This window comes from Chaetodon auriga, chromosome 14 (assembly GCF_051107435.1).
Source record: "Chaetodon auriga isolate fChaAug3 chromosome 14, fChaAug3.hap1, whole genome shotgun sequence".
Lineage (NCBI taxonomy): Eukaryota > Metazoa > Chordata > Actinopteri > Chaetodontiformes > Chaetodontidae > Chaetodon > Chaetodon auriga.
The window spans coordinates 15,266,214-15,279,153 of record NC_135087.1 but is presented as its reverse complement, the minus strand read 5'-3'; the positions used below and the strand labels follow the sequence as shown (position 1 = coordinate 15,279,153).

Genomic DNA, 12,940 nt, shown 5'->3' with positions numbered 1-12,940 from the left:
GCCTGATGAACTGTCGGCTCTGTTTTTGTTCTGCTTGTCCAGAAAGCGGATATGACATGATTTATAACAGGGCCTCCGCTGCATTAAACCAGTTTTTTCTCACCGTGGATATTAAAAATTTCAAAACAAAGAAGGGCCACATCTTCCACCCTGTGAGGAATTGCTCCCCATGCTCCTGACTTAATTCTGACCCATCTTCTGGGAAAGGATCAAGTTTCGTCTGCAGACGTTTTTTTGTTGTTTTTGTACCCTTTGACAAAATAAACTGTCATAGTGAGGGATTGGGAAATGGACAGGTTTATGAAAGAAGTGCTTGAGTCATTCTCATCACATTCACGTTTCTCGCAGCATTGTATTGTACACAGTCGCAAATCTCAGTGAATCCTGAGTGTGTCATGTTGCTCGAATGAACCAAAGTAAAGATAATAAACAGTTGTTTTATGTTAATTGTGGCCTGCATGTTAACAGAAACAGTGCAGGGCTCAGATACTATACATTTAAGTGCAGTGTTTAATGAGAGCTGTAAATAGTTGCGCCATCCAAATATGATTTCACGTGTGTAGACGACTGTATGGATTCCACAGAGTCTGACTAATGATTCCGATCTCACCTCCCAGACTGTCTCGGGTATGGAATCGCTATCTAACCATCTGCTTACGCTTTGCCGGATGTAATGTTTGAGTCTCCATAGAGGTAACGCCATCATTAATCACCGCATCGTGATTCATGGTTTATTGCATAGTTTAGCTTACCATATTATTTTTTTAAGTGAATCTATTGTAAAGGATTTAAATTTGAGCTCTCCTACGCCTGCTTCTTCCATCTAGAGCCATGAGAGTCATCAGAGGCTTGTCACGACACAAACCAGATGCAGCAGATCAGCTATTCTGGGATTGTTTTTCCAGGCCGCCGGTTTGCCAGTGCTTGAAAAGTGCACTCTCACCTAAAATAGCCCCTGAGTCTGGAAGAGATGCACCGTATGTGGCCATGCCATTGGCAAAATCAACCCTGGCCCTGACCTCCTCTCTGGGAGGGAGACCAACTTCTGTATTTTGTTATGATCAGACCCAAATGGAGGAAATCAAATTATTATTACTATTGTTATCGGTTTGTACCTTTAAAATTGAGCACCAGGTTTGAATGGGTATAGTAGAGAGAGAGACTGGCAGTATACCTCATCATAAATGAGGTTGGTGCTGTTGGTGTTATATCTTCTATGTGTATTGAGACCCTCAAGAAACAACAGACCACACAGTTTATAGGAAAGATAAACTGTTTTAGGATAGCTTGAAATATATAGACGTGTTTTTGCCTTTTCTCATTAGACATGGCATGGACGCCCCGGTGTGATTAAGGTGTGGTTAGAATTTCAAAATGATTGTGTTGCGCCTAAATCATGCATATCATGAGAGGGGTTAGCTGTGGTGGATTGGCTTGGCCCTAACTGTCCGTAGCTTGATAATATGTTCTGACATGATAGACACAGCATAAACAGTATCAGTTTCACGAAATTCCCGCTTGTGTGGACAGATGTCAAATCATGCAACATATTTCAGCAGCGTCAAGTCACACGGGAAGATGCAATTACAGGAGAAGGACACATCTCATATTTGCCAAAACAATGTTTTCAGTTTTTCAGTCAGTACCTGACAAAATAAATAAGTAATAAGAGCTACTCTTAAGTGAGATGACAGGGTTTCTTGGTATTCTGTATGACAGCAAGTTTAGATTTTTTGGGGGGAGAGAAGTGGTACCAGATGTGATTGGGATACTTCACAGCTCGGCCAGTTTGCGCTGCGCAGACAAGATAATTTGTCTTCAATTACAGGCGCTTTCTTCTCGCATCAGTCATGTGGCTGAACACTTGTTGAGCTTAACTTCATGTGGTTCTTCACACTGAGAGCTCATAGCGGCCAAGGACTCTTGTCTGCAGGGAGACTTTTTCCAGAAAGAAAGGTTCATTTTTGAAGGCTGTGATGAGTAAGGATGGGTTTTCATGAACCCTCCCAGTGCTTTTCTTTGTCAATTCTGTCTGAAGTACATGAAATAATTCTTTTTTTAATAATGTTTTTATTAGTAGCACAACAATTTGTCTCCACAGTGTTTATCCGACATTGCGCGCTTCTTCTTTCTCTTGCGAATAAAGGAGGCGTTAATTGTTAAGGGCCATTGGAACAGAGGGGGGCGCTGTCGAATGTGATGTCTGATTAACTGATTTGCTCTTTGTGCTAATCTGGAAAAAGTCGTCTGTATTGAAATTGCAGGCACACCCTGGTTAGCCATTGAGTGTCACCTCTGTGTGATACAGGTGTGCCGCGGAGCAGGGATTGCCTAACAACTCAGCACTTGCTTCAAAGTCCACTTCACTGTAATACATTATTTGTGTGTGTGTGCATGAACTCCTGCTTGACATTCCTGTGTAATTTAGGCTTGTGTGTCTCTCGTTCTTGAAATAATGTTGTGCTGCTTGTTGTGTTAGATAATCCAAGGCTGTAATTTCTCTAGAAACTGTGAGGCGTGAGTGACTATTGAGGCTCGGTGCCTCAACAGTGGCTGCTGACTGTTAAAAAGACAAATAAATGTCTGTCCATCAGGGTGTGTAAACATTCTCATACGAACTCTCTTAAGATGTTGACCCAAGCAGTTCTATTCACAAAACCACCGATTGTGGAATCGGAAAGAAACTTCTTTCTTTACTTCACCAAAATACAAAATAGAACAATTTTTCAATGCAAAAAAAAAAAATGTTTCACGTGTTGTTGTCGTAACATAGACAAGAACAAGGGGGAGTGATAACCACTTTAAAATGAGAGATGCCAGAACAGACGTGCAGTGCAGACATACCCACAAACGTTGCTGTTTCTGTTTGGACATACATAGAATTCTAAATCTATTGCTAGAAGCGCAACATTTGTGGTTCGTTCATTTTGCAGCATGACCTGTGGGGAACCTAGGAATTTGACTGGTTCTGGGTTTTCACCACAGCCTTTCCTGGCAACCCCCTGCTAAGGCTGAGGCTCTGCCCTGACTGACTCTCTCCTCTCCAGACCTGAGGAAAGGATACCTTGATTGTCTGCGTAGATCTGTTTGACCATGCGTGCTTACATGTGCATGCGTGTGTGCGTTTCCCCTTACTTCTATATCAGTGTATATGAGACACACACGCACATATTTTTCACATGTTGGGGAGGAGGTCTGTTTGGTCAGAAGGTAGTGTTTAAACCCTCATCAAGACTTTTGCTGCAGTAATGGATGTCTCTGGTCCTCCTCCCTCGACACCCCCTGCATATGTGGAAGTATCGCGTTACCCTTTACCACTTTCCTTCGCGTGTGCCACTCACCAGAGCATCGGACTCTGATTTGCAGCTAAGAAAACACCCTACTCTGGCTTTTTTTTTTTTTTTTTTTTTCCTGAGGTCTTGGACCTGTGGCCTGGCTTGATCTGCAGCCCAACCTGCCACTACTGGCTGGCTTTTATTGGAAGCAGAGCTAAGTGTTTGTTTTCACTGCATTGTTGGGAATGAGAGATGGGGGGTACCTTGGTCTACCTTTGAGTGGGGCCTCTGGGATGCGTGCAGAGGAAAAATTGCCCTCTGCACACAATAGATTGGCAAGCACGCCAAGAGTCAAGACATCACAGCTCGAGGACCTTGGATTCCAGCCGCAGCTTTTCTTTTCTTAAACACAACACTCTTAAGTTCTAACAGGCGTCGTCAGTGCTGTGCCGTGTGGTCTGGAGGATTTCAATAGCAAAGGAGGGAAGGAAAAGAAGGTGAAAATGTCCAACGTGGAGTTTGACATCAGACACAGTTTAATTATTAACTTAAACTTTTTATGTACCTCTGCAAGCAGTGAATCTAAGGAGATCATTAACTTTGTGAAGTTGTCTTTTCGTTTCACCTTTGAGACAAGGTTACGACACAAGACACAACTTTTTATCATGTGCATTAATCTTTTTAGTGTAGTCGTTTACCTCCATTAAAAGTTCTAATAGAGGGATAATAAAATCAGATATTTCCAGTTTATTTGAATGATTAAGGATATTGATTTGTCCATAAAATCAAGTGTGCGTCACAGAACACTTCTAGTTGGATCTCTAGTCCGTCTTCCAAACTTTTAGAAAAGCCTTCCTGTGACATTTGGCTTCTGTCCTGTCTAGTTGTGCTCTTTGTCCATCACCTGGAGAACGTCATCCAGTATTGAAGGGCCCAGGTCGAGGCTAAAGGAGAAGCCACTGTCCTCGTCCTTTTGCTGTCCAGCAGTTTTGTCACAGGTGTCTGTGGAGTCTCCATCCTGGTCTGAACTCAGGCTGCCCCATCCAGGTCTGAGAGTCTGACTGGAAGCAACATTGTTCTCTCTTTGGTACCCATCCTCCCTTTCCATCTCCCCGTCTCCTTCCTCACTGTCCAGAAGTGGCAAAGAGCTGCATTTCTTTCTCTTCTGGGACCCATTGTGCTGTTGGCTTACATGCCAGTTGGGACTCTCTGAACCCTCTGCCTCATCCAGGTTCAATCGTGGTGGTTTGGGTGGCGGTGAGCAGGCCAGGAAGAGATTCTGCTCGCTCTGAGAGCTTTGTAGAAGCAGACTGTGGCCCATTTTTAAGAAGGACAGGTCTCCGAAACTGTCTGTATGGGCGTCGTTGCCAATATGCGAGATGTGGCGGAAATCAGCCAGTGGTAGGCTAATCATGTTGACAGACAGCACCTCCCTGCGCTTCCTACTGAGCCAGCGACCAGAGGATGGCTTTCTGTACAACGTCGTTCTAAGTGGCATCTTGGAAGATCTGCTTGAGATAGACTTAAATGGTTTTGTATCCTCAAAAATCTTTGTATCTTTTTGTATTTCCTCCTTCGTTCGACAGTGAATCCTTAGGAAGTGGTGAGGCTTAAAAGCATGATACCATCTGCAACACAAGAAAAGAGAAATTCTAATACCAAGTTTCGTGTGAAGGTAACTTTCCATCAACACTGCATTATAAATCATTTTTTTATCATTCAGATTTCCCTCTCATCTTGCCTGATTATGGAGCAGGTCTGTACTCGTGCTTGTCATGTAATTCAACACCAGATGTGAGTATTGGACTGCATCAGTCGGCTTGATGTGGCTCGGCAGCCATTGTTTAGAGATTGCACCTGCTCCACTCGATTTTGATTTAATGAAATTCAGAATTATTTGGCAGCATGTTCCAACAATGCTTTGAAGCTTTCATTTGTAAATGTTTACTTTTCAGATCCCCGTCTTTCTCCCACAAGCACTGGTGTGGTCTGCTGCCTGTCCTCTAAAGGAAGTCTATTAGCCTACTTAAGAATTCCAGTAAGAAAAGCAACAAAAATGCAGATTCCCAAACGCTTTTACTGTCATTTCTGTCAGAAATCATGATGATAACTTCACTTTGGAACACATGTTTATGATTTTGTGAGCAACACAAATAGCCGGAATGCAGTCGGTTTATTTTGCTGTGGTGGATTTATGCAGTGACTCTGGATGTGGAAGTTCATAAAATATATTTTTATTCCATAAATAACATCACACTGTAGGCATTACGTTTCAAAGTAAATTTTATGTTTCGGCGTTTTGGGATTTTGTATTATTAAAATTTCATTTCCACAAGCGAAACTTAAGAGGAAACATCTTGGTCAAAATGAAAAACATACAATAAGACTTTCACTGAATTTTCAAGAACCATTTTGCGTTCCGTGACCTGTAATCATTTTATTGAGTAAAACAGAACTCAGTTCATCAACGCTGGCACGTCAGTTAGATAATCTGCTCAGGGTCTGTGATTTTACGGTCTCCCAAACAGCTTTGCCCACATTAGATCTGCATTCGTGACTTGAAACACTCACTCTGTAAATTTGTAAGCCACTACAGCAAACAGGTTTTGTTGGCCTGTAAAGGTTTTACCGGCACTTTAGTAGCAGCGGGAGATTGGAGAGCATCGACACAACAACATTCCTTTGCAAACATGTCAGTTTGGCCAAGGAGGAGTCTTAGGATTTCAGCCATGAGTCCCAAGTTCAGGAAACACTTCATGGCCAAGTAAAAATTAAAGAAGCCCATTAAAGCAGATTGGCCAAGAAACTTTCTTTAAATTATCTTCCTCAGTCCTGCCATAAATGATTCAGCTTTGAGACAGATGAGGAATCTGTCAGATGAAAACCTTAACGAGTTGAAAGCAATTGATTTCACGATTTTTTTCTTCATGCACTTGATTGTCCAGCAGGATAAAAAACAGCGGAATGGATAAAGGTTGATTAGTTAGTTCTTACCTTCCTTGCTGAGCAAATACAGGATATTTGAACCCCACGCATGCACACACGTCTCTGTCAGGAAAATAGGTTGCGTCGACCTGCACACCCTGACAAACTCTTCCTTGACATGATGGGGCTTGTTCAACTGTTACAGAGAAGACTTCATTGTACAGCCCTGAGACAGAGACAGTCAGTTAAAATGGTACTTCCCCATGTGACACAACCAAGTCAGCTTTTACAGAAGTTGTAGCATTTAACAGCCATGAGAGTGTCTCTTACCTTTGTTTATGCTGCTGCTTAGGTGAGTCTTTCTTTGCTAATCCTTTCCAGTGTAGACTCCCTCCTCCATTGCAGAGCTCTGCAGGTGTGTTGTCAGTGAAAGGCTGTTTTTGCCTTAGAGGTAAGCCAGGTGAGGTCAGAGTACAACCATCCAGGTGGAGCCTTTTTTTTTTTTTTCTTCTTAAGGCTTTATATTCACAGTCATCCCCTTTTAGAATGGTTGCCAGCTGTCAGGTGATATCATCCTGGTTGCAGTGTGAGTTGGCCTTTTAGTCACAAGTGTTTAACGAAGTCCTGCTGGTCGGTTGGCTGCACCCATTACCTGCTAGACAGTGGGCGCAAAACAGGAGCTGCTGATTTCATTCCTGTGATATTGAGAAAGACCAAAACAGAGGCGCACAACTCATTTCAGGAGCGAGAGCTTGACATGGGATAGGTTAGTGAGTCTACAGCAAGTCGTTTTGAGAGTGTGTGTGTTTCCTAGATTGCGTGCTTGTGTCTAAAAGGAAGTCGTAGTCAGTGAGCACACGGGTCAGTCACCCAGAGGAGGTGGGTTAACTGATCTCTAATCTCCATGTCATTGTCCCTCTGCTCTGCTGATTTCCTGATTTCCTGCTTACTGTTGGCTTGTCTAAAGCCGCCGAGTCCGGCCCACTCCACAGGCCCTTCTGCCTGACTGGAGGCCTATAGCCTCTCTGTGTAATCAAAACATACTATCGCACACAGACATGTATGTACAGGCATTGCGGGTTGCACAAGAGAGATAGCTTGTTGCAATTCCAATTCTCACGCCTCCAGCTTGTTGTCTTTGTCTCTGGAATGCTCCAGCAATACAGTAATGAAAATTGTGTCAGAAGAGCAAACTTTGTTTTTGGTCTTTTTTGCTGGAATTTATTTGTGTTAAAGATGGCAGGGTTTAAGCATTTTGTTGTGTGCTCACAGCCAGTAATTATACTTGCATTACTTGCGTTGATCATGCCATTTTGGTTGTCTTATGGTTTGGAAGTAGTCTTTTTTTAACTATTTAATCTTCTTCAACCCGTGTTTTAAAGACATGTCATTGTGCTCTGATCTTATACTGAACACAGTGTTCCAGCAGAAAGAAGGACACGTCTATGGATCCCTTTGTCCAGAGTCTCAATGCCTCTCCTTGTTCCCGAAACTTAAACATGCAGAGTGTGAAGAAAATGGACAAACGGTATCTTTCACTGCTCCTCCAGTCCTTTCAAATTGATCCAATAAACAATAGGCGTGCCGCCTGATCCTCTCTTGTTCTCCCGCTCTGTACTCCAGTGCCAGAAACGGTCTGCAAGACCAGACACAATTACTCACGCAAATGAAATTATCATAACATTTACTCAAGACTGAAACAGAACATTTCTGAACATTTCTCTTCTGAGAAACCCGCCCCCCCCTTCCACCTACGGCCACAAAACGGCTTTCATGCTAGGAAACAATCAGGGTGAAAAGCTAGTGTTATCTGCGGTATTTGGGAATGACCTCACGAGACCTGCCATCTGACCAAGGTTGGGCTCACTCTTTTACTTGTGTTGTCAGGCTATGTAGCCTCTGGGCTGATGCGTTTAGCCCGAGCTGGATTTCTCTATAAGCCTCTTTTCTAAGGCCTGACCATAGCGGGCAGTGTGGTTTGATGCAGCTATGCTGGGCCTGAAATCTGGGATGCTGCATGTTTTTGTTGTTGCAGGATAAAAAGTGTTTCCAGATATTGCTTTGACTGGCGCTAGAAGCCCAAACTGAGGCTTTGGTGGATATTCTTCTGGCCCTTTGTTGTGTGTTCTCCAGCTTCCGCTGTATCAAGGCCCTCAGACAGCCAGCATTTAGACTAGATTTACAGCATGAACTGTCTCATTGTTTTATATGAAAAACATTTTACAATTACGACAAACGAGGGACACGCTGTACTGCGCTGGATAAAATTCAGCGCCATACTAGATGGTCAGTTCCTTGCCTGAAATTGGGCAGTCCACTATTCTCACTGTAACTGTCTCTTAAACAGTTTCTAGTAGCTTTGTAATGTCCTTTGTGGTGAGTCTCTCCGAGTTAGCGTTTGTCATCATTGTAACTAACTGTCGTCACCTTTGACTCCAAAGTTATGACTCACTGATGATCGTTTTTGAATGTTCTCCAACAGAAACTTGGCAGCCTGGCTGCTCAGAGGAAGTGAAGACACTCAGTTTGCACATGACGGAGATCTGACACCAGCTAAACTCCAGGTGTTAACCAAGTGCAGCCTCATTAACACATGACAAAGCTTGCAGTAGCCTCTAATCAACAAAGTATGGCCACGTCAGTTCCAGCACTGCACGGAGGTGAATAGGCTGGATGATGAATGAAGGTGTATGAGAGAAGTTTCTGATGAGGTCATGTTCATTGATGCCAAATACTATACGAATATTAAACAGCTTAATTATTTACATTGGGTTTTAGAGAAATGTGTTGTGATGCCTGATTTTTTTTTTTTTTGGCCTCTTAGCTCCATCCTATGTCATCAACCATTTACAAATGAGCTGCGGACGTTGTTCTACAGTGGACAGAGAGCATAAACTCACAGCATCTGTTTTTCTATCCCAGATTTTTCAGAGGAATTCTGGTGGGTTATAAAATACATATTATGGAGCTACAGCGTCTTGTGTTTGAGTTTGGCTCCCCTCTCCTCTCATTCTAAATTGTCAGCTGTCCAATAAATGAAAAATTATCCCCTCCAGGAAATATATGTTATATAATGGTAATTTTGGGCTATTATACATAGAAATCTTGTATATGTTTTGATCTCTTTGTTGCACCAACAAACTAACAAAATGTTAAGAGCTCTCCATTTAGCTTTAGCAGGATTGATTGTACATATGCATAACTCATACTGGTTTTTTTCCCAGTGAATGTGGGTGTTCAGTGTAGGCTGGGAATGTACTGCTGTGTCTCCTGGCACTGAATCATTAGTAATTATAAGATCATGGTTGGGATATTTCGATTACTGTAAAGACCGGAGGTATGAGGTGTGTTTGTTCTGCACATTAGATAAGGAACCATATAAATACGCAACGCATACATACATGCACAGAGGGCACAGACAGTTTGCATTGAATTGGGCCTTGATTTCATTTTTTTTCTCCCGTCATAATGACTGAGCTCTTTTTGACATCTCCAAGGTTCAGACTGCATTCTTACCAGTCCTGTGGCCCCTTTTGTTTTAATGGGAAATCTGTTGCAATCAGAGGGGTTTTCCCGGAAGGCCAATACGTGAAAGACATAATTTTGCTTCTACAGCGATGTTTTGTTGGATATTAAAGAGGCCAAACCCCCACATTTCCTTATTCAAGGATCCCTGAGCTCATCCATCATTAAGAGAAATGCCAGGGCACCAGGAGTTCAGCTCTTTGCTGCCATTTCTCTTTTCACTGTTTATTTCCTTTACTTTAACAGTTTCCAAAGGCGCTCTCCGTCTCCGTCCAACAGGCTTCGTTTCTGTCCAATACTGTGACCACGCACAAGCACATGCGTTCATGTCCACACATACACACCTACTTGCATGGCACCCCACATCCGCTGCTGCCTTTTTCCCCTGCGCCTTACCTTTGAATGTTATTGGCTGAATCTACAGTTCACACGCAACCATCACTTTTGCACACAATGTTCATTCAGGCACTCTGCTGGCTTTGCTTGTAATAATGTGAAAGATCTGCACTTTTTATTTGATTGACGATCTTTAGAAATCAGCTTTGTCTCTACGTCTGATACTACAGGTAACAGAATGGAAAGGTTCAGTACTACAGGTCACATAGTTCTGGGGGCAGCAGAGGAAGTCAGACAACATGCAGGCTTTTTCCATCATTCTGTGAGCGACTGTCTGGTCTGATTTTATGCTGCACACAGCATGAGTCTGTGGACAGCAGGGCTCAGTGAAAGGAACTGGTTACATCGCTGAGAAGCTGGAGGTTTACGGCCTGTTTCTTGCAGCTCTTCATCTAACTGCTCCCTGTGACTGCTCCTTTTCTTTTCATTACCGCCTGCAATATCTCAAACTGATCCGCTGTCGAGAAATGCTGAAAATTTGCATTTCCTTGTGTTGTAGATGGATTTTAGATGGTCAGTGCTAATCTCTCTGACTAACGCGTCGCATTTCCCTTATAAAAGTCAACTCATATTTCAGCAATTAAATACTTTAAATGGAAAGCAGCAGCAGTTGGAAATATTTGGTTTGCATTAGCATTTTTCCCATTTATGATATTGTAAATAGTTCAATACTTTATCATTGGGCCAAAGGCGCAATCACCATTGTGTTAGCTCATTTGGTGATAGATAGAGACTTGACAGACATTTATTTCAATGAAAATTTCCCAGATTGTTACTTTCAATGGCTGTGTTTTACATAAATATCTTTTTCAGCGTAGTTTCATGGATGTCTCTCAGCACTAACTTGCAGTAACCGTCACAATCAGTGACCTGTACATGTGCTCACTAAGCCTACATCTGCAGAGTTTTTCAAACCCGAAGCTTTTGCTGTCAAATAAAAGGAGTTCTTGTCTTAGAGTTTCATTCAAAATCCAGATGTTTGCAGGACATGTGCATGTAAAGGGTTAAATACAGGAAGTCGATTTGGGCCTTAATCTCTACGTAGTGTTTGTTCTTCACTAACAAAAACACTATAATAGACCAGACCTTTGGGGTTTTATGTCTGCCGAGTCTCATAATGAATGATGACTAATCCAGTACCATTTGCAAAGCTTGAGTTTTGTCTGCAGAGGAATTTCACCTTGGCTCCAGTGTTGCATGTGCAGTACCCCTGTCCTGCTGCCTGTTTGTTTGAGTTAGCAGGAGTGCTCGGGCACCCACATAATACAGAACCACAGACACACACATATACCCGCACACAAATGATCTCTAAATAAGTGTTCGCCTCTCATAAATCACCTACTCCATAGCTCAATGACACACACACACATAGAAACACACACTGCCCCACCACACACACTCCAGATAAATAGTTCCTTGATTAACTTCACCAGAGTGCATTAGAGGCAGAAATGTTAGGCTGGACCACAGAGTATGGCTTGTTAAGAAAAAAGCATTTCTTCTCTTGGCAGCAAAGATCACTTCTTGGCTCAGTGACTCGTTAGAGATATCTGATGGCTAATCCAGTTATCAAATACAAATATGGTAACCTCTCAAGGTTAAGAGACAATAAGCATGAAATAGCGAGTATATCAACTGAAAATGTTTTAAAAGCCTAGTTTCAGTGTCTGAAGTAATATAATCAGGCTTTGTTAAACCAAGTTTTCTGTGATAACCCCAAGCTTTAAAGACCCTCCTCTATACACCACAACACATATCATGATCAAAATAAGTTTCTACCTTGGAACTGCAGTTGACCAACACATTCAGACAGCCAGGGTTTCACATGTCACATATGTCACATTTTTGGTTGATTTCTTTTTGACTGATGCCCTCGACACATCTTTACCACCACAATCACAGCAAAATCCAGGAATATTTTTTAGAGCGGTGTTCTTCCCTTCAGTGGAGCAGCAGAGACTTTGAGAATCTATGCTAAGCAGCACTGAAGCTGCTCTGGAGGCTTGTGGAGGTTTAACACCTTACTAAGACAATTTATGTTGGCTTGTCTTCTTTTATTTGTCACCTATCTGCATACACATTTGCATCCAAACACCACAGTGAGAAATCCCTTCTTCTGCCTGTGATAATTTGCTGGAGAAAGGTCTTTTCTTTTTTCCATTTTGTAGAGACAGTGGCAGTCTCACTTATTTCCTCACTCACTCACTCGTGCTCACACGCTTACATACTCACACACAACTTGCAGAAACGCACATGAAGGAATGGTGTAATGCGCAGCTGATCTGACAACTCGCGCCGAGGGAACACAGTGGCCACCTGCACTGCGAGATGCCTCCTGCTGCGTGTGGGATGGAGTGTGAGAGCGTGCGTGCGTGCGTGTGTGTGTGCGTGTGTTACACTGCCTGACTCACAGCATTGGTGGTACTCATGATGTCATTGCTGGCGCTGGGTCAGGCTGGGGTGTGCTGTTTGGAGGCCTAGCCATGTGCTGATGTCACGTAGCTAATCCTCAGCTTGTTTGTATGTGTGTGTTTTACTACCGTCGTACCTCTGCGGTGGCCTCGTGCCCTCCTCTCTTGGCTTTGTACTGGGGCCCATTGTTTGTGTTCTGTGGTTTCCTACTCACCCTGGGCCCCAACGTTAACTGCAGCACACACACGCACACACAGACACGCATACGTACACAACCAAGTGTTTAGTTACAGAGTGATGCACTGGCTAAACATGTACATTGTAAGTTAACACTCGAGGCAAGGAAACATCCCTCACCCTGAGAAGAAATGCGTCACGCTGCCCATAAAGCACCTGTTAACACTCAG

The 12,940-nt window shown here is 43.0% G+C and overlaps 2 protein-coding genes across 2 annotated transcripts in view; one reads left to right on the top strand and one right to left on the bottom strand.

The window, feature by feature from the left end:
- Positions 1-12,940, top strand: part of dnajc17 (DnaJ (Hsp40) homolog, subfamily C, member 17) — a 32,015-nt gene that overhangs the window by 16,832 nt on the left and 2,243 nt on the right. The window lies entirely within an intron of this gene.
- LOC143331978 (cdc42 effector protein 3) lies at positions 4,108-4,773 on the bottom strand. Its single transcript, XM_076749163.1, has one exon. It carries the CDS (start codon positions 4,771-4,773, stop codon positions 4,156-4,158), a length of 618 nt encoding a protein of 205 aa, XP_076605278.1. The 3' UTR covers positions 4,108-4,155.

What these genes read in the sequence shown, in the direction of transcription:
- LOC143331978 (XM_076749163.1), bottom strand. Translation starts at nt 4,773, where the DNA reads ATGCCACTTAGAACGACGTTGTACAGAAAGCCATCCTCTGGTCGCTGG.